Source organism: Pan paniscus, chromosome 6 (assembly GCF_029289425.2).
Source record: "Pan paniscus chromosome 6, NHGRI_mPanPan1-v2.0_pri, whole genome shotgun sequence".
In the NCBI taxonomy this organism is placed as follows: domain Eukaryota; kingdom Metazoa; phylum Chordata; class Mammalia; order Primates; family Hominidae; genus Pan; species Pan paniscus.
In genome coordinates this window covers 119,134,522-119,153,203 of record NC_073255.2, presented here as the reverse complement: position 1 = coordinate 119,153,203, position 18,682 = coordinate 119,134,522, and the positions used below count along the sequence as shown (strand labels likewise).

General features: G+C 50.5%; 1 protein-coding gene across 4 annotated transcripts; it reads right to left on the bottom strand.

Moving 5' to 3' along the window:
* Positions 1-1,619: 1,619 nt before the first annotated feature.
* Positions 1,620-14,171, bottom strand: SERPINE1 (serpin family E member 1). 4 transcript variants are annotated; one of them, XM_034964639.3, is made up of 9 exons: positions 13,689-14,171; positions 12,264-12,535; positions 10,268-10,501; positions 8,853-9,047; positions 7,028-7,226; positions 5,317-5,417; positions 5,110-5,196; positions 3,812-3,895; positions 1,620-3,491 (listed from the first exon to the last, which is right to left on the bottom strand). In XM_034964639.3, the coding sequence occupies exons 2-9, from the start codon at positions 12,532-12,534 to the stop codon at positions 3,454-3,456; spliced, it is 1,209 nt and encodes a 402-aa protein (XP_034820530.1). In that variant the 5' UTR covers position 12,535; positions 13,689-14,171; the 3' UTR covers positions 1,620-3,453. The 4 variants fall into 4 exon arrangements, with proteins under 4 accessions (XP_034820530.1, XP_063462148.1, XP_063462147.1 ...); XM_063606077.1 differs by lacking the exon at positions 1,620-3,491 and adding an exon at positions 3,545-3,642 and having other exon boundaries at positions 13,689-13,854; XM_063606078.1 differs by having other exon boundaries at positions 12,240-13,845.
* Positions 14,172-18,682: the final 4,511 nt, after the last annotated feature.

Sequence of the window (18,682 nt, the reverse complement as noted above, 5' to 3'; positions counted from 1 at the left end):
CCAAGGCAGGAGGATTGTTTGAGCCCAAAAGTTCAAAACATGGTGCAACCCCGTCTCTACAAAAAATTGTTTAAAAAGCAATAGAAATGAGCTGGGTGTTCAGGGGGCTGCATCTCTGAATCCTATCTTCAGGGTTCTGGAGTTAGACAGTATACAAGTTCGACAGATGGTTATTGGTCTTTTTTCAGTTTAAAAAATTATTTTTGAATATTTGAACAGAAACTAATGGAGGGAAGTGTGCCCTCTGCCAAAAGCCTTCGAGATGCTGGAGGAAGATAATAAAAGACTTTTCAGGAAGCCATTTTCAAGAAGATGCTAGAGTATATATAACAAGAGAGCCTTGTTTTCAAGAAACCTGATACCTTGATGGGCTTGGGGAGGGTAAGACACACACACACAAAGCTAAAGAACACTCGAGAATCCAAGCACTGTTACAGACCAGGGAGAAGAAAACTCAGTCAGTGTCGAGTTGAGAGTGATGATGTTTTGATCCCCTTCCTTCCTTCCTTCCTTCCTTCCTTCCTTCCTTCCTTCCTTCCTTCCTTCCTTCCCTCCCTCCCTCCCTCCTTGCTTTCCTTCCTTCCTTCCTTTCTTTCTTTTTCTTTCTTTCTTTTTCTTTCTTTCTTTCTTTCTTTCTTTCTTTTTTTCTTTCTTTCTCTCTCTTTCTTTCTCTCTTTCTCTTTCTTTATTTTTCTCTCTCTTTCTTTCCTCTGTCTTTCTCTCTCTCTTTCTCTCTTTCTTTTCTTAGAGGAAGAGTCTCACTATGTTGTCCAGGCTGGTCTGAAACTCCTGGCCTCAAGCAATCTTCCTGCCCCGGCCTCCCAAAGTGCTGAGATTACAGGCGTGGGCCACTGCACTGGACCTGAGAGTGATATTGGCTGGATCCATGGGAAGTCCTAGGTGGAGGAACTGGAACTTGAGCTGGGTTTGAAGAATGGGGAGTGGGAGTAGAGGGGTGGGAAGCATTTGGTGCTGGAAGGAAGTGTCATGAACAGAGTTGGGAACCCACAGTGACAGTGACTTACGAGCAGGCCCATCTGCGTAAGTGGAAAGTTTATGGCAGGGGAACATTTTTTTCCTTTTTGAGGATGATTCCCAGGGGCAGAATCAACTTATCCCTGGGGCTTGTGGCAGAGCTGAGGTGACCATTTCATGGACTCCCCCATGTTGGGCCAACCTGGATGTAGGAAGGTCCCTTCCACCCATGAGGTCTATGGACCAACAGGATTTTGATTCTGGGTTTGTTGTTGTTGTTGTAGTTGTTGTTTTTTGAGAGGGAGTCTCGCTCTGCCACCCAGCCTGGAGTTCAGTGGTGCAATCTCAGCTCACTGCAACCTCTGCCTCCTGACTTCAAGTGATTCTCCTGCCTCAGCCTCCTGAGTAGCTGGGATTAGAGGCACCAGCCACCACGCCCGGCTAATTTTTGTATTTTTAGTAGAGATGGGGTTTCACCATGTTGTCCAGGCTGGTCTCAAACTCCTGACCTTAGGTGATCCACCCACCTCGGCTTCCCAAAGTGCTGGGATTACAGGCATGAACCACCACACCTGGCCTAGGCTTCTGATTTCTTGTACCACCGGTGTGAAATGGAGAAGGTGAAGGCAGTGACTGTCCTGACATATTCTTCGTATTTATTTATTTTATTATTTTTTTGAAACATTTTTACATGTTTATTTATCAAAAGTGAAAAAGCATACAATTCAACACAATTTCAATAGCATTTGACACCACCCCTGTGGATCCTGTACATGGCTGACATCACCATCCAGTGCAAAATCAAAAAAGAAAGAAAGAAAGAAAAACCCCAAAGAAAGAGGATTTTTCAGTGGAGAACATGGTGGGCTGATTAGGCTTCTATTAGATTACATTCATTTCACATCTGTGTGCAATTCTCCCATAAATTGGTCTTTTATATATATATATATATTTAAAGATATTAGAAATATATATTTAAGTATATTTAAAATATATATATTTTTAAAGAGACGGGGGTCTTGGTATGTTGCCCAGGCTGGTCTTGAACTCCTGGGCTCAAGCAATCCTCTCGCCTTGGCCTCCCAAAGTGCATTGCATCCATCTTTGTGCCCTACCCTCTGGCTGGTAGGTTTTCAGAAATATTATCTAAGGTAGTTGAATCCGAGCTGCCTGTCTCTCTCACCCACCCCCCTCACGTGTCCACTGCTCACACACAGCAGCCGGAAATGACACATTGAAGTGAGTCACCAATGCGGCTGTGAGTCACCCTGTAATTGGGGAAAGTTCTGTCCTGGTAGGTCATGCAGCCCCTTGCATTTCTGCTCCTAAATCTATTGAACACATTGGAAACCACTCTGTCCTCAACTGAGTCTCTGTCCCCCCACTCCGTCCTTTTGATCCCCTGAAGGAGGCTGAAATTGTATGGTCAATTTCCATCAAGGGGAAAAAGACGAGAACAAGAGGGGCGCGGGGGGGGCGCGGGGGGCGCGATGGTCTCAGGCGGCCACAAGGTGGCAGTGTGGGCTCCGTCACGCTGGATGTCCGGAGGGGTGTGTGCCAGTCAAGTGGCCGGACTTCCTGAGATACGGTGACACAGACCACAAAGAAACACTAGGAGCGAGTTTAAATAATATTATTTTCCTTAGTAGTTCTCTTTCTCTCTAACAAGCACTCAAGGGCAAGGATATGATAAATATTTAGGTACACCCCTCCCCACCAAGAGATTGGGGGGTGAAGAGCTGGGCACGCATCTGACCTTTCTTCCTCTATTCCTATAAAAATAAAAGGAAGCAGAAATCTGCTTCAATGAGTAAACAAGTCACCTACACTCCAAAATAACCCATGCACACTGTTTCTGGGGAGGGAGATGGCCAGGCCAGGAGAGTTGGGCCACATGATGGGGGACATTCACTCTGCCACCTGCAGCACCCCTGTACTGGGGAGGGGTGGCCAGTGCCACAGTGGACTCTGAGATGAAAGGGTGTTTCTTCCACTGGCCTTTGGCCTGTCACCAGCCTCCTCCGCGGTGGCAGGCAGTACAAGAGTGATGGCAATGTGACTGGAACAGAAATAGTTTCTACCAGGCACACAAAAGCTCCTGTAAGCCCCGTAGTTCCGTCCTGCAAAGGGCCTCAGTGGGAACCAGGTCTGCAGACCCGAGTGGGCAGAGAGACGGGTGGAAGCAGGTGCCCCAGATGGTCCCGCAGGCGTCACCGTCTGGTTTGGAGACCTTAAGGGAGTTGTGCTTCAAACTTCTCTCCCAGGGTCTCAGGTGGAGACTAGGGAGTTTGACCTAAAGGTCCTCCAAGGAGAGGCCGAGGTCTTGGAGACAGATCTGGTTTACCATCTTTTAACAAAAGGCAAATGTCTTCTCTTCCTTCAGAAAGAGTCATTAACACTAAAATTCTTTTCTTCGGAGTTTCTTCTTTCCTGATGCATCTCCAGTTTTGTCCCAGATGAAGGCGTCTTTCCCCAGGGTCAGGGTTCCATCACTTGGCCCATGAAAAGGACTGTTCCTGAGGGTGGAAGAATCATGGGGGTTGAGAAGCAGAAGGAGTGGGACAGCTCATCAGGCTGGATGTGGGTGGAAGGACTGAGATCTAGGCAGATGAGTGAGCTGTCTGGAGTCGCAGCTGCCTGAGTCACAGAGCGGGGACCCGGCACTGTCTGTGGGTGATAGAAGGTAGCCTCCTCTTGGGACAGGAAGCAGGGTAGGGTTATGGGTTCCCTGCCCAGAGCCCTCTCAGGGATAGAGGGATGTCTGCATCTGTCGGGACTAGTTCCTGAGAGAAAGAATGGGTGGGAGGATGTGGAACGTGATGGGTTCCAGGCTCACCTGTGGGGTTGTGCCGGACCACAAAGAGGAAGGGTCTGTCCATGATGATCTCCTCGGGGGCCATGCGGGCTGAGACTATGACAGCTGCAAGAGAAGGGACAATGTCTTAGAACAGAGGGATGCTGGCACTGGCACCACCCCCACCCCCGCTGTTTTTCTTAGAGACAGGGTCTCCCTCTGTCGCCCAGGCGGGAGTGCAGTGGCACCTTCATGGCTCACTGCAGCCTTGAACTCATGGGCTCAAGTGATCCTCCCACCTCAGTCTCCCAAGTAGCTGGGGCTACAGGTGCATGCCACCATGCCTGGCTAATTTTTTTCTAATTTTTATAGAGACACAGTCTCATTATATTGCCCAGGATGGTCTCAAATTCCTGGGCTCAAGCGATCCTCCTGCCTCGGCCTCCCAAAGTGCTGGGATTACAGGTGTGAGCCACTAAGCCCAGCTGGAAGTTGTTTGTTTTCCTGAATATGAACCTTAAAAGTTTAGGGACATCCTCTGAGACCTGGTTTCCTCCAGGAGCTTGGTAGCAATGGATCAGCTCTTCCCTTACACACATTTATCTAAATCCTTTAAGGGCTTATTGATAAGCTCTTTTTCTTTTCTTTTCTTTTCTTCTCTTTCTTTCTCTTTCTTTCTTTCTTTCTTTCTTTCTTTTTCTTTCTTTCTTTCTCCTTCCTTCCTTTCTTCTTTCTTTCTTTCTTTTCTCTCTCTCTTTCTTTCTTTTCTTCAGAGTCGTGCTCTATTGCCCAGGCTGGAGTGCAGCAGCGTGATCTCGGCTCACTGCAACCTCTGCCTCCTGGATTCAAGTGATTCTCCTGCCTCAGCCTCCCAAGTGGCTGGGACTACAGGCACATGCCACCACGCCTGCCTAATTTTTGTATTTTTAGTAGAGATAGGGTTTTGCCATGTTGCCCAGGCTGGTCTCAAATTCCTGACCTCAAGTGATCCACCTGCCTTGGTCCCCCAAAGCGCTGGGATTACAGGTGGGAGCCACCACGCCCAGCCTGATAAGCATGTTTCTTAAGTTTACTTCCCACTGTGGGAACAACTTGGGTTTTCCTTTAGGAGGCCTTTTCACAGTCAGGGAACTTAGGAGCCATCAGGTGAGGAAACAGGGTTCCATGGTCCCAAGCCCGTTTTCCAGGCTGAGAAACAGGTGGGGAGCGGGTGATGGCTGAGCACAGACAGAGCTGCTCTGTGCCGAGAGGGCTGCGGGGTCCTTTCCGGGTCTGGGGACCAGTTATCCTGAAGGGCGATGGAGGCGACACCCGTGGAGCCTCACCTGAGCCAGACTCACCTGTGGATGAGGAGGCCACCGTGCCACTCTCGTTCACCTCGATCTTCACTTTCTGCAGTGCCTGCGCGACGTGGAGAGGCTCTTGGTCTGAAACAGATGTGGATACAGGATTAGATCAGCTGCCGCTCTCAAGGAGAGGTTCCTTTTTCCTCTTAGGGGCCCCCGCAGTCCACTGGGGTGAGAAAATGCAAAGGAAAGTCTTCTTACCTGAAAGACTCGTGAAGTCAGCCCGAAACTGTCTGAACATGTCGGTCATTCCCAGATTCTCTAGGGGCTTCCTGAGGTCGACTTCAGTCTCCAGGGAGAACCTGCAGATAGCAGCAAGAGGCTGCTCAAGCCGGGGTCCCCTCTGGCTGGCAGCTCCCACCTTTCCCCATCCCCTACCAGGTGTCCCCCGAATCAAGTGGCCAGAATAGGGACGGAGGTGAAGGTTGGAGAGGGAGGCCTGGTTCGTTCGTTCTTTCTTTCCTTCCTTCCTTCCTTCCTTCCTTCCTTCCTTCCTTCCTTCCTTCCTTCCTTCCTTCCTTTCTTTTTCTTTCTTTCTTTCTTTCTTTCTCTCTTTCTTTCTTTCTCTCTCTCTTCTTTCCTTTCCTTTCCTTCCTTCCTTCCTATTTTTCTTTTTTTTTTTTGAAACAGATTCTTGCTCTGTCCCCCAGGCTGGAGTGCAGTGGCGCGATCTCGGCTCACTGCAGCCTCCACCTCCCAGGTTCATGTGATTCTCTGGCCTCAGCCTCCGGAGTAGCTGGGATCATAGGCGCTCGCTACCACGGCCGGCTAATTTTTGTATTTTTAATAGAGACAGGGTTTCACCATGTTGGCCAGGCTGGTCTCAAACTCCTGACCTCAAGTGATCCACCCGCCTTGGCCTCCCCAAATGCTGAGATTACAGGCATGAGCCACCACACCCAGCCGGCCTGTTCTTCTTCTAAAGCTGTTTACAAAGTCCCCCCTTAGAGCTGAAAATCCTAATATTCATGAACATTCTTCTGCAATCTCCCCACCCCCTCGCACCTATGACTAATTACTTTCCTCAAATAAGACAGTAGTTTCAGCATAATTTTATTCAGCCTGGCTGGGGTGGGGGAAGCTAAGGGCAAATTCTCCTGCAAGGATGTTGGAACAAAAATCTGTTCTGCAGATTGTGTTTCTGAGAGCTAACCCTGAAGAGGACTCAAGCAGGGGGCCTTTGTGCACTCTCTGCTTCTCACCAGGGCACAACTAATTACCTCCATTTTTATGAGCCAGAGAGAGAGGAGAAAAAAAAAAGAGGAAGAGAGAGGATGCAAGTGAGAGCACGCACCAGCTAACCAACTAAATTCTCCTCTTTCCCCAAGCCTGGCATTATAGCATCCGGAAATTTGGGATGAGCGTGGTGGGAGGCTTCCCTATAATTCTGGAGTTCCCCAGCTCCAGCTTTCTCCTTCTGCAGAAAGATTTCAAAAAATCTCTTTGCTTCCTTCTGCAGAAGGATTTCGAAAAATCTGCTTTCTTGGAACCCCAGCTAGAAGCTGCGCTTTGAGCTGCTCCATCCTTGGAAGTGATTTCTTTTGTTTGGATGTTGACTTGAAAGGGTTGGGGATGGAAGTGCTGATGGGGCGACCCTAAGTAGATGTGGACTGATTGGGCCCCCACCTCCCTCATTTCTCTGACTCTCCTTTTGGGGGCTTTTGCTGGGTATTCTGGGGATAGTCAATGTGGGGGTGTGGTCAGGAAGAGCTGTCTCCTGCCCTCCAGCAGAAACAGGGGGAGGGATGATTGCAAGACTCATAATCAAACCCAGGCCACAGTTTCCCATCAGCCTCCCACACATGCATGTCCTGCAAGCGTCACAGATCTGGGAAATTCAACCTGGGGGCGGTGACTTTAGGGAGCCAGGAGAGAGGGGTTGGTAGGTCGGGGAGATAGCGGGGTGGCTTACTTGGGCAGAACCAGGAGGCGGGGCAGCCTGGTCATGTTGCCTTTCCAGTGGCTGATGAGCTGGGCACTCAGAATGTTGGTGAGGGCAGAGAGAGGCACCTCTTTTTCATAAGGGGCAGCAATGAACATGCTGAGGGTGTCCCCGTGGTAGGGCAGTTCCAGGATGTCGTAGTAATGGCCATCGGGCGTGGTGAACTCAGCTGTGAAGACGACAAGATGGTTCGTTGGAAATGGCTCCAGCTCTCGCTGATGGCAACCCAGCACTGGGTTTTCACCTAGTTCTCCTGGCTTCTCCACTATTTCTGGAAGCCAGGCTCTCTCTCGCTCTTGGCTTTTGGGTATCCCCTGTTCACTGCTCCCCTATTCAGTATTTTAATTTCTATTTCCCTTCTCTTCTGCCAATTCAGTATCTTCTAATTTCTCTCTTTCTGTGTGTGTGCATGTGTGTGTGTGTGTGTGTGTGTGTGTGTGTAAGAGACAGGGTCTCACTGTCACACAGACTGGAGCGCAGTGGTGCAATCATAGCTCACTGCAGCCTCCGAATCCGGTTCAAATGTTCCTCCCGCCTCAGCTTCTGTATTTTGTTTGTTTGTTTGTTTGTTTTGAGAAGGAGTCTCACTCTGTCGCCCAGGCTGGAGTGCAATGGCATGATCTCGGCTCACTGCAACCTCCCCCTCCCGGGTTCAATAGATTCTCCCACCTCAGCCTCCTTAGTAGCTGGAATTACAGGCACCTGCCATCATGCCCAGCTAATTTTTGTATTTTTATACAGATGGGGTTTCACCATGTTGGCCAGGCTGGTCTTGAACTCCTGACCTCAGGTCATCCACCCGCCTTGACCTCCCAAAGTGCTGGGAATACAGGCGTGAGCCACCGTGCCTGGCCTCACCTCAGCTTCTTGAGTAGACTACAGATGCATGTCACCAAGCCTGGCTAATTAAAAAAAATTTTTTTTTGTAGAGGCAGGGTCTTGCTATGCTGCCCAGACTGGTATTCAACTTGTGGCCTCAAGCAATCCCCCTTCTCAGCCTCCCAAAGTGCTGGGATTATAGGCGTGAGTCGCCGCGCCAGGCCTTCTCTGTCTCTTTTGGCCTTCCTTCACTTCCATTTTCCCCACACCCAGCCACCAATTCATCCCAGTCCTCATCCTTTTTTTTTTTTTTTTTTTTTTTAATGGAATTTCACTCTTTCACCCAGGCTGGGGTGAAGTGGCTCAATTTCGTTCGGCTCACTGCAACCTCCACCTCCCGGGCTCAAGTGATTCTCCTGCCTCAGCCTCCCGAGTAGCTGGGATTACAGGCGCCTGCCACCACAACTGGCTAATTTTTGCATTTTTAGTAGAGACAGGGTTTCACCATGTTGGCCAGGCTGGTCTCAAACTCCTGACCTCAAACTCCTGATCCACCTGCCATGGCCTCCCAAAGTGCTGGGATTACAGGCATGAGCCACAGCACCTGGAGTCCTCATCCTCTTAACCTCAACTCCCCCAGCAGGATTTCTCATCCCCAGGTAATCACACTAGCAACACACGAAGGTGAGACCCTGGAGTCAGGTGGACAAATGTGGCCCTGAGGGAATCTCTGGATTTCAGCTTCTTCATCCTTCATGGGATAAACCTCCTGTCTTCTGTTCCCATTATCCTGATGTCTCCTGCTTGGGAAATCTTTGTCAAAGCTGGAGTATATTCTAGGGTCTCTCCTCCCTTAAAGGGGAGCATTCCCTGTGGTCTTCCTCCCTCAGAGGGTGACATTTTGGGTATTCCTTGGGAGACCCCAGGAATGAGATGCAGTTGCTGTGGGCTGTGGGGAAGGGGCTCTTGGACTTACTATAGTTGAACTTGTTGGTCTGAGCCATCATGGGCACAGAGACAGTGCTGCCGTCTGATTTGTGGAAGAGGCGGCGGTGGGTGCTGGAGTCGGGGAAGGGAGTCTTCCACTGGCCGTTGAAGTAGAGGGCATTCACCAGCACCAGCCGTGTCAGCTGGTCCACGGCTCCTTTCCCAAGCAAGTTGCTGATCATACCTATGGGAAAATCAATGATTAGGAAGATCAGGAAGTTAGACGATTTTGTTGTTGTTGTTGTTGTTGTTTTGAGATGGAGTCTCACTCTATTGCCAGGCTGGAGTGCAGTGGCGCGATCTCGGCTCGCTGCAACCTCTGTCTCCGGGGTTCAAGCAATTCTCCTGCCTCAGCCTCCCGAATAGCTGGGATTACAGGCGCCTGCCACCATGCCTAGCTAATTTTTGTATTTTTAGTAGAGACGGGGTTTCACCATGTTGGTCAGGCTGGTCTCAAACTCCTGACCTTGTGATCCACCTGCCTCAGCCTCCCAAAGTGCTGGGATTACAGGTGTGAGCCACCATGCCTGGCTGAAGTTAGACAAAGTTTTTAAGCCTTTTAGATGTTTCCCGGAGTCCCCAGTCCTCAATTGGATGTATGTCAAAGGGCTGCAGTCAGGGGTTTAAATGAACCCGTCTAGTTCCTTTTTTTGGAGACAAAGTCTTGCTCTGTCACCCAGGCTGGAGTGCAGTGGCATGATCTCAGCTCACTGCAGCCTCTGCCTCCCGGGTTCAAGTGATTCTTTGAACCTCATCCTCCCGAGCAGCTGGGATTATAGGCACGCGCCAACACACCTGGCTAATTTTTTGTATTTTTGACAGAGACAGGGTTTCACCATGTTGGCCAGGCTGGTCTCGAACTCCTGTGCTCAGGCAATCTGCCCGCCTTGGCCTCTCAAAGTGCTAGGATTAGAGGCGTGAGCCACCGTGCCCAGCGTAAGATTTGGTTCTTAAAGCATCCAGCCCTCTGTCCATAGAGAAGAGAATGCTGAAAAGGAGCATTTTTTAGGATATGTGGATTTGGTTTTTGTTTGTTTTTTAGAGATGAGGTCTTGTTCTGTGACCCAGGCTGGAGTGTGGTGGTGCAAACATAGCTCACTGCAGCCTTGAACTGCTGGACTCAAGTGATCCTCCCACCTCAGCCTCCCAAGTAGCTGGGACTACAGGTGTGCACCACCATGCCCGGCTGGTTTTTAAATTTTTTGAAGAGATGAGGTCTTGTTATGTTGGCCAGGCTGGTCTCAAACTCCAGGCCTCAAGCCTTCCTCTCGCCTAGACCTCCCAAAGTGTTGGGCTGGGATTACAGGTGTGAACTACTGCACCCAACTGGGATATGTGGATTTATTTCCAAATTCCCTTTCTCTTGAGGCCCAGGGAATGGGTTTCCTTTCCCTGCCTGCTCACCTTTTGTGTGTGTCTTCACCCAGTCATTGATGATGAATCTGGCTCTCTCCACCTCTGAAAAGTCCACTTGCTTGACCGTGCTCCGGAACAGCCTGAAGAAGTGGGGCATGAAGCCCTGGACCAGCTTCAGATCCCGCTGGACGAAGATCGCGTCTGTGGTGCTGATCTCATCCTTGTTCCATGGCCCCATGAGCTCCTTGTACAGATGCCGGAGGGCGGGGGCCATGCCCTTGTCTGCACCGGGACAGAGAGGAGAGGACATGTGAGGCTTATGCTGAATTGAGGGTTCCCAGCCGAGCCCACTTCCCTCACAAGGGGCTCCACTCTGATGGATGGGGGCTACCGTGCTTTCCCAGGGCTCTCTGGAGGGAGATTTCATTCCAGGATGAAATCTCTTTTCTGTATCTCCTTCCTTTCTTCAAAAGTCTCAGATCCCAACCCTTTCTTTGGGCTAGAATATTTTTCTCTGTTCTTAAGTTATGAACCCTAAATATTTTCTTCCTGTTTTTTTTTTTTTTTTTTGAGATGGAGTTTTGCTCTTGTCTCCCAGGCTGGAGTGCAATGGTGCGATGTCAGCTTACTGCAACCTCTGCTTCCTGGATGAACCCTAAATATTTTCTTTCTTCTTCTTTTTCTTTTTTTTTTTTTTTCAGACAGGGCTTCCCTTTGTTGCCCAGGCTGAAGTGCAGTGGTACAATCATAGCTCACTGCAGCCTCCAGCTCCTGGGCTCAAGCCATCCTCCCACCTCAGCCTCCTGAGTAGTTGGGACTACAGGTATGTGTCACCACATCTGGCTAATTTGTAAATTTTTTTGTAGAGGCAGGGGTCTCCCTGTTGCTCAGTCTTGTCTCGAACTTCTGGCCTCAAGTGATCCTCCTGCCTCAATCTTCCAAAGTGCTGAAATTACAGTCATAAGCCACCTTGCCTGGCCTTAGTTTTTTTTTTCTTTTCCTTTCTTTCTTTGTTTCTTTGTTTGTTTGTTTGTTTCTTTCTTTCTTTCTTTCTCTCTCTTTCTTTCTTTCTTCTTCTTTCTTTCTCTCTCTTCTCTCTCTCTCTTTCTTTCCTTTTTTTTTTTGACAGGTCTCACTCTGTCACCCAGGCTGGAGTGCAATGGTGTGATCTCAGCTCACTGCCACCTCCACCTCCCGGGTTAAAGTGATTCTTGTGTCTCAGCTTCCTGAGTAGCTGGGATTACAGGTGCACCACCTCATCAGACTAATTTTTATATTTTTATTAGAGACGGGGTTTCACCGTATTGCCCAGGCTGGCCTTGAACTCCTAGCCTCGGGTGATCCTCCTGCCTCAAACTCTGAAAGTGCTGAGATTACAGGCATGAGGCACTGTGCCTGGCCTTAGATTTTTTTCCTATAGTGATGGCTATGCTAAGTATTTCACAAGTGTAATTCCATGAATTCTTTTATTTTTTTTTTTGAGACGGAGTCTCTCTCTGTCGCCCAGGCTGGAGTGCAGTGGCGCGATCTCAGCTCACTGCAAGCTCTGCCTCCTGGGTTCATGCCATTCTCCTGCCTCAGCCTCCCGAGTAGCTGGGACTACAGGCGCCTGCCACCACGCCTGGCTAATTTTTTTTGTATTTTTAGTAGAGATGGAGTTTCACTGTGTTAGCCAGGATGGTCTTGATCTCCTGACCTCATGATCTGCCCGCCTCGGCCTCCCAAAGTGCTGGGATTACAGGCGTTTGAGCCACCGCGCCCGGCTCATGAATTCTTTAGGACAGCAAATAATCCTCATTTTGTAGATGGGCAAACTTAACGAGGTTAAGATCACACTGTGGTGAATAAGCGGTAAATCTACTGGTCAGACACCCTTGGAGATTCAAGGGTCCAGTGACTTGGAGTGTAGTGGGAAGAAGATGGGGTGGCCCCTGCAGCACAGCTGTATGGGGCTTGGCTCGGCTAAGCCAGAGCCAGCCTTTCCTTGGCTTCTGGTAGGTCTGTTCTGCATGCCACCCACCTCCCCTGGTGTCCCGTGGCTCACCATCAATCTTGAATCCCATAGCTGCTTGAATCTGCTGCTGGGTTTCTCCTCCTGTTGTCAGCTGGAGCATGGCCAACACCGAGGCCACCCCATAGGGTGAGAAAACCACGTTGCGGTCCTTGGAGGCCTGCGCCACCTGCTGAAACACCCTCACCCCGAAGTCTGAGGCCAGGTGGGCCACGTAGGATGGGGGATGGTGCACAGCAGACCCTTCACCAAAGACAAGGGCCAGGCCCAGGACTAGGCAGGCAAGGGCTGGAGACATCTGCATCCTAGAGCAATGGAAAGAGGGCTGGTGAAGGAATCGTTCTGGAAGACAGGCGGGAGGGGAGGGGAGCTGGCCAGCTGTGGGCCCTGCTCTTCTTGTTTCCTGCAAGCAGGTGGTAAGTGAACACTAGGGCAAGGTGCAGGAAGAGACCATGACACGTTCAGGTTCTAAGCCCATCCCACTCCGTCTCACTCAGACTGACTTATCCCCGGGCAGTGGCAGGGAGTCTTCGCCCATCTTGCCCTGTGGGAATCTTGGAATCCAGTCCATCTCCCTTCCCTCTGTGTCCCGTAAAAAAAGCCTTAGAAGAAAAGCAGGTGAGAAGTCATTACCACTCTCTGCCTTTGCAGCCCAGGGGGAATTTAGCCCAGACTCAATTATCAGTTATCACAACATCTTTGATTTGCATAAGCTTTAAATTTGCTTTCTTTTCTTTTCTTTCTTTTCTTTCTTTCTTCCTCTTTCCTCTTTCTTTCTTTCTTTCTTTCTTCTTTCCTTCCTTCCTTCCTTCTTTCCTCTCTTTCTCTCTCTTTCTTCCTTCCTTTCATTCATTTTTAGAGACAGGGTCTTGCTCTGTCACCCAGGCTGGGTGTAATGGCTCAGTCTTGGCTCCCTGCAGCCTCCGCCTCCCCAGCTCAAGCAATCCTCCCACCTCAGCCTCCCAAGTAGCTGGGAATACAGGCACACCAGCACGCCCAGCTAATTTTTGTATTTTTTTGGGAGTGCAGGGTTTTGCCATGTTGCCCAGGCTGGTCTCAAACTCCTGGGCTCAAGTTATCTGCCTGCCTCAGCCTCACAAAGTGCTGGGATTACAGGCATGAGCCACAGTGCCCAGCCTTAATTCTCTTAATGCTTTCCCAGCGATTGTTTCATTCAAGTTAGCAGGCATGAGGTGGGAAATGGGTAAGTGTCTTGATGCAGAGGGACTGAGAGTGTCAAGGTTCTTGTTACTGGGTGATGGGGTTGTTGGTGACGCCTGACCATCCTCCCTGCTCTCCTGCAGTCACCCCTAGGGCAGGGTCGACCCAAGGCTGCAGGTCCGAGGAAAAGAAAATAGAGGAATAGCGGGGGATCATGGAGGGAGGAGATTCTGGGGAGGCGAGTTCTCTGCCTTAAGCCCGAAGTAAGAGGTTGGAGGGAGTTTGCTTTTCTCCTACCTGAAGTTCTCAGAGGTGCCTTGCGATTGGCGGTTTGTCCTGCTCTGGCGGCGGCTGCTGAGCTGCAGGAATTCAGCTGCTGGAGTGGGGCGTGTGGCTCTTCTTGACAGCGCTCTTGGCCCTGCAGCCAAACACAGCTGTGCTCCTCTGTGGGCCGCTGCCTCCTTTTATACCAGATGTGGGCAGGAAATAGATGAACTCATGTTCCAGCCCCACCCACTCACTGGCTCTGGGAGTCTGTCTGAACAGCCAGCGGGTCCCCCTCGACACCTCCCTCTCTGGGACTTGCTGAGGCATGTGTGTGTGTGTGTGTGTGCTGCTCTGTGTGTGTACGTGTGTAAGAGCATTCAGGAACAATTGAGCAAACCCCAATAGCCTTGGCCTGAGAAGCTCCCTTGACCTTTCTGCCCTCTGCCTGTGTCTGTCTCTCCCGGATGTCCTGCCAGGTTGACTGTCTGCCATGCCGGGTGACCCAAAAAGCCCAGGACCCCTAGTGTTCAGCTTGGAGAAAAACAAAAACAGCTCACGTTGCCTGCTTTTCCTTTGGAGAACCAGGTCACTGTGGAGTTATCAAAGATAACCTCCATCAAAACGTGGAAGTTTTCCCCCAGGGCTGTCCACCCGGTGCTCTGGACCACCTCCAGGAAAGAGCGCCCCTCCCTCCTCCTGGGCCCAGCCCAACAGCCACAGGGCATGCAGCCAGCCACATGATTGTCTAGGTTTTGTCTGTCTAGGACTTGGGCCCAACAGAGGACTCTTGGTCTTTCCCTCATCCCTGCCATGTGCCCGGCCACCTCCGATGATACACGGCTGACTCCCCCACGTGTCCAGACTCTCTCTGTGCCCCTGAGGGCTCTCTTGTGTCAACAACCTTGTCTGGCTGAGGTTGGAGGTGTGCTGGGTGGGGTGGTGGTGGCTGAACGGGACCAGGGGTTACCATGGTAAAAGCTTGGTAAGGAAACAGGAGACCAACGTGTAAGTTTCACTTCTTCGAGCTGCCCGCTAGGACTTGGGGCAGCTTGTCCTTTATCTTCTTCCTCCAGACACAGACACAAGGGGAAAAGGGATAGAAACAGAGTGTCAATTCATGGCAGGTTTGCAGGGTGTGCTTTTAGGGCAAGGGGGTGAGGGGAGGAAGAGTGACCGATAGATTCTGTGGAGCAGTGGTCCTCAACGTTTTTGGCACCAGGGACCGGTTTCATGGAAGACAATTTTTTCACAGACCAGGGTGGGATGGTTTCGGGATGATTCAAGCGCATTACATTTATTGTGTGCTTTATTTCTATTATTATTACATTGTAATATACATAATGAAATAATTCCACAATTCACCATCGTGTAGAATCAGTGGGAGCCCTGAGCTTGTTTTCCTGCAACTAGATGGTCCCATCTAGGGGTGATGGGAGACCGTGACAGATCATCAGGCATTAGATTCTCATAGGGAGCTTGCAACCTAGATCCCTCACATGAACAGTTTAGAATAGGGTTCGAGCTCCTATGAGAATCTAATGCCGCCGCTGATCTGACAGGGAGTGGAGCTCTGGTGGTAATGCGAGTGATGAGGAGTGGCTGTAACTACAGATGAAATTTCACTCACCTGCCACTCACCTCCTGTTATGCAGCCTGGTTCCTAACAGGCTATGGACCAGTACCGGCCCCTGGCCCAGAGGTTGGGGACCTCTGCTGTAGAGGGTGGAAACTGGCTAGCAGTGGGTGAGCATGTAGGGCTAGACTAGTGGATTTTGTTGTTGTTGTTGTTTTTGTTTTTTTTGTTTTTCTGTTTTGAGACGGAGTCTTATTTTGTTGCCCAGGCTGAGTGCAGTAGCACTATCTTGGCTCACTGCAATCTCCGCCTCCCAGGTTCAAGCGGTTCTCCTGCCTCAGCCTCCCGAGTAGCTGGGATTACAGGTGTGCACCACCACGCCCGGCTAATTTTTGTATTTTAGTAGAGACGGGGTTTCACCATGTTGGTCAGGCTGGTCTCGAACTCCTGACCTCGTGATCCGGCTGCCTCGGCCTCCCAAATGCTGGGATTACAGGCGTGAGCCACCGCGCCCAGCTGGATTTGGGGTTTTGACAGGGTCAGGTGCCCTTGGCCATGTGGTCTGGATGTTGTGGATGGAAGGGTGGCCAGGGTGCTGCCCAGGGGGTCCTGTATTGGAGAGATGGCATACTTGGGGTCCACGGACTGTTGGGTTTAGTGTATGTGGTGGGGTTCAGTTGGGAGAATCCATGGCAACAGCTGATAGCAGAGTCACAGGAAGTTTCAGTGGGTGGAAGCATCGGATGTTTGTTTTGGATTTTTTCAGTAAACAGATACCAAGGGCAACCACACTGAGCAGCCCTCCTGCTTTTTAATCTGCCTTAGGCTTTGTTTTCTCACAGCTGGCAGGGAAAGAGAGGAGAACCACAGTCGGAAAGTTAGGCTCACAGACACATTAGGAGAACTCTTCCTGTGAAACTGCCTCTTGTTTATGTCTTTTTCCTTTTCTTAGTTGTGGTTTGGAGTCCCTGAGAGTGTGGTTAGTGGTGAGGAAGAAGCAACTGCCCTGACCTCTTGGAAGAAGACAAGTCCAGCCCCAAACCCATCTCTTGTTTTTTTTTTTGGAGACAGGGTCTCACTCTGTCACCAAGGCTGGAGTGCGGTCATGTGATCATAGCTCACTGCAGACTTGAACTCCTGGGCTCAAGCAAGTATCGGGGACTACAGGCAAGCACCACCACGCCCAGCTAATTATTATTTTTTCTTATAGAGACAGAGTCTTGCTATGTTGACCAGGCTGGTCTCGAATTCCTGGGCTGGAACAATCCTCTCACCTTTGCCTCCCAAAGTGTATAAGCCAACATGCCCAGTCCCGAACTTATCTCTTGTCCTCAAAAGTACCCCAAGACAGGGCATGGTGGCTCACACCTGTAATCCTAGCACTTCGGGAGGCCAAGGCAGGTGGACCACTTGAGGCCAGGAGTTCAAGACCAGCCCGGCCAATATGATGAAACCCCATCTCTACTAAAAATATAAAAATCAGCTAGGCATGGTGGTGCGTGCCTGTAATCCTAGCTGCTTGGGAGGCTGAGGCAGGAGAATCGCTTGAACCTGGGAGGTGGAGGTTGCAGTGAGCCGAGATCATGCTATTGCACTCCAGCCTGGGTGACAGAGCAAGAATCTGTCTCAAAAAAAAAAAAAAAAAAAAGTACCCCCCAAGGCTTTGCTCTCTGACCTTAAGGATCAGAGGGGAACAGGGATCAGGCAGTACCAAGCCTCGAAGACTTGAAAGTTCAATGGGTCTAGACATAGCTAGATGTGGCCTCCTCAGGTGTCTGACACCAGCCTCTCCAGGCTGCAGCTTAGCCTCCATCCCTTCCTCTGCCTGTCATACCAGGAGCCATTGTCCCATACCTTGCCAGGTCTCTGCTGTTTTCTGTGGACAGCCAGAGCTCTGCAAGAGCAGTCACCAATTTAGTCCCCACTCATAGATTGGGTGGATGATCCTGATGCCAATCCAAAATAGACACCCCTGCTGGGTGTGGTGGCTCACACCTGTAATCCCAGTCTTTGGGGAGGCTGAGGCAGGAAGATCACTTGAGCCCAGGAATTTGAGCCAGCCTGGGCAACACAGTGAGATCCCATCTCTACCAAAAAAAAAAAAAAATTAGCCCGGTGTGGTGGCGTGTGCCTATGGTCCCAGCTACATGGGAAGCTGAGGTAGGAGGATCGCTTGAGCCTAGGAGCTCAAGGCTGGAGTGAGCTATGATTGCAACACTGCACTCCAGCCTGGGTGACAAAGAGAGACCCTGTCTCAAAGGACAAAGCAAAGAGCAAAAAGGACATTCCATCCTTGGGCACGGGAGAGCTGGGGAGCAGCTCTAGTCCTGATTGGGGTGGAGGGTGGGGAGCGTTTTACTTTGGACTCAGAAGTGGCTGACTTACTAAGGGGTCTTTTCCCAAATCGGTGGAAACTTGTAGGCATAGGGAAGATGTGTATTAGAAACTGAGGCAAAACCTGTGTTATCGGGTTCATGTGAAGTTTCCGATTTCTCCATTGACTCTGATGAGCTGGGGCTGCCTAGCTACTCTAGAACCCGGACTTGGAGTGAAACCCCGTCTCTACTAAAAAAAAAAAAAAAAGTACAGAAATTAGCCAGGCATGGCGGCACATACCTGTAGTCCCAGCTACTCGGGAGCCTGAGGTGGGAGAATCTCTTGAACCCAAGAGGTGGAGGTTGCAGAGAGCTGAGATTGCACCACTGCACTCCAGCTTGAGCGAAAGAGCAAGATTGTCTCAAAAAAAATAAATAAATAAAAAGAACCCAGACTTGGCCATGACCCCTGCCTCTACTTCATGCACGTGGCCCTGCCTTCTCTTACCTGCCTTAGGAGCCGAGCCCTTCCATACCAGGGTCCAGCTGCCTGCGGGCTGCTCCCCACCGACCTCTCAGAGAAACCCTCTTCTCAGAATCTGACTCAAGGGGTTATCACTTTCCCCTTTTCCCCTGAATCCTAAGTTCTCTCTTTCTTGATCCAATCCTCTCTTTCCAGCTTGAGCTCTTTTGTAAGGGGTCACACGGGCACAGAAAGAAAAGTCCATGCTGATGAAATAGCTAGATCTCTGGCTTCCGGAGGGTCAGAGATAAGAGAGTGAGTTACCGGGCTGTGGATTTCAGGGGAAAGTTCTGATTCCAGCTACTGGGAAAGATGTCTCCATCTGTCCCTGAGCAGGTGGTTCGTGACTGTAGATCACACTCAGATTTTCCATGACTGTCCCTCTGTCCCCCACCCACTGGTGGGCCCTGGGTGGACACTGGCCTTCCCACCACCCATCGCCCCCTGACCTCCCGCCTTCTGGCCCGATCTCTGCTCTTCCTCTTTGCTTCTGTCTTCCCCGCTTTCTTTTTCACTTTCCCTTTCTCTCTCTGAGCCTCCCGCTTCCTGCTCCCTTCTCTCTGACCTCCTGCCCACCCTTTCTTCCCCGAGCCTTCCCTCCTGTCCCCTCTCC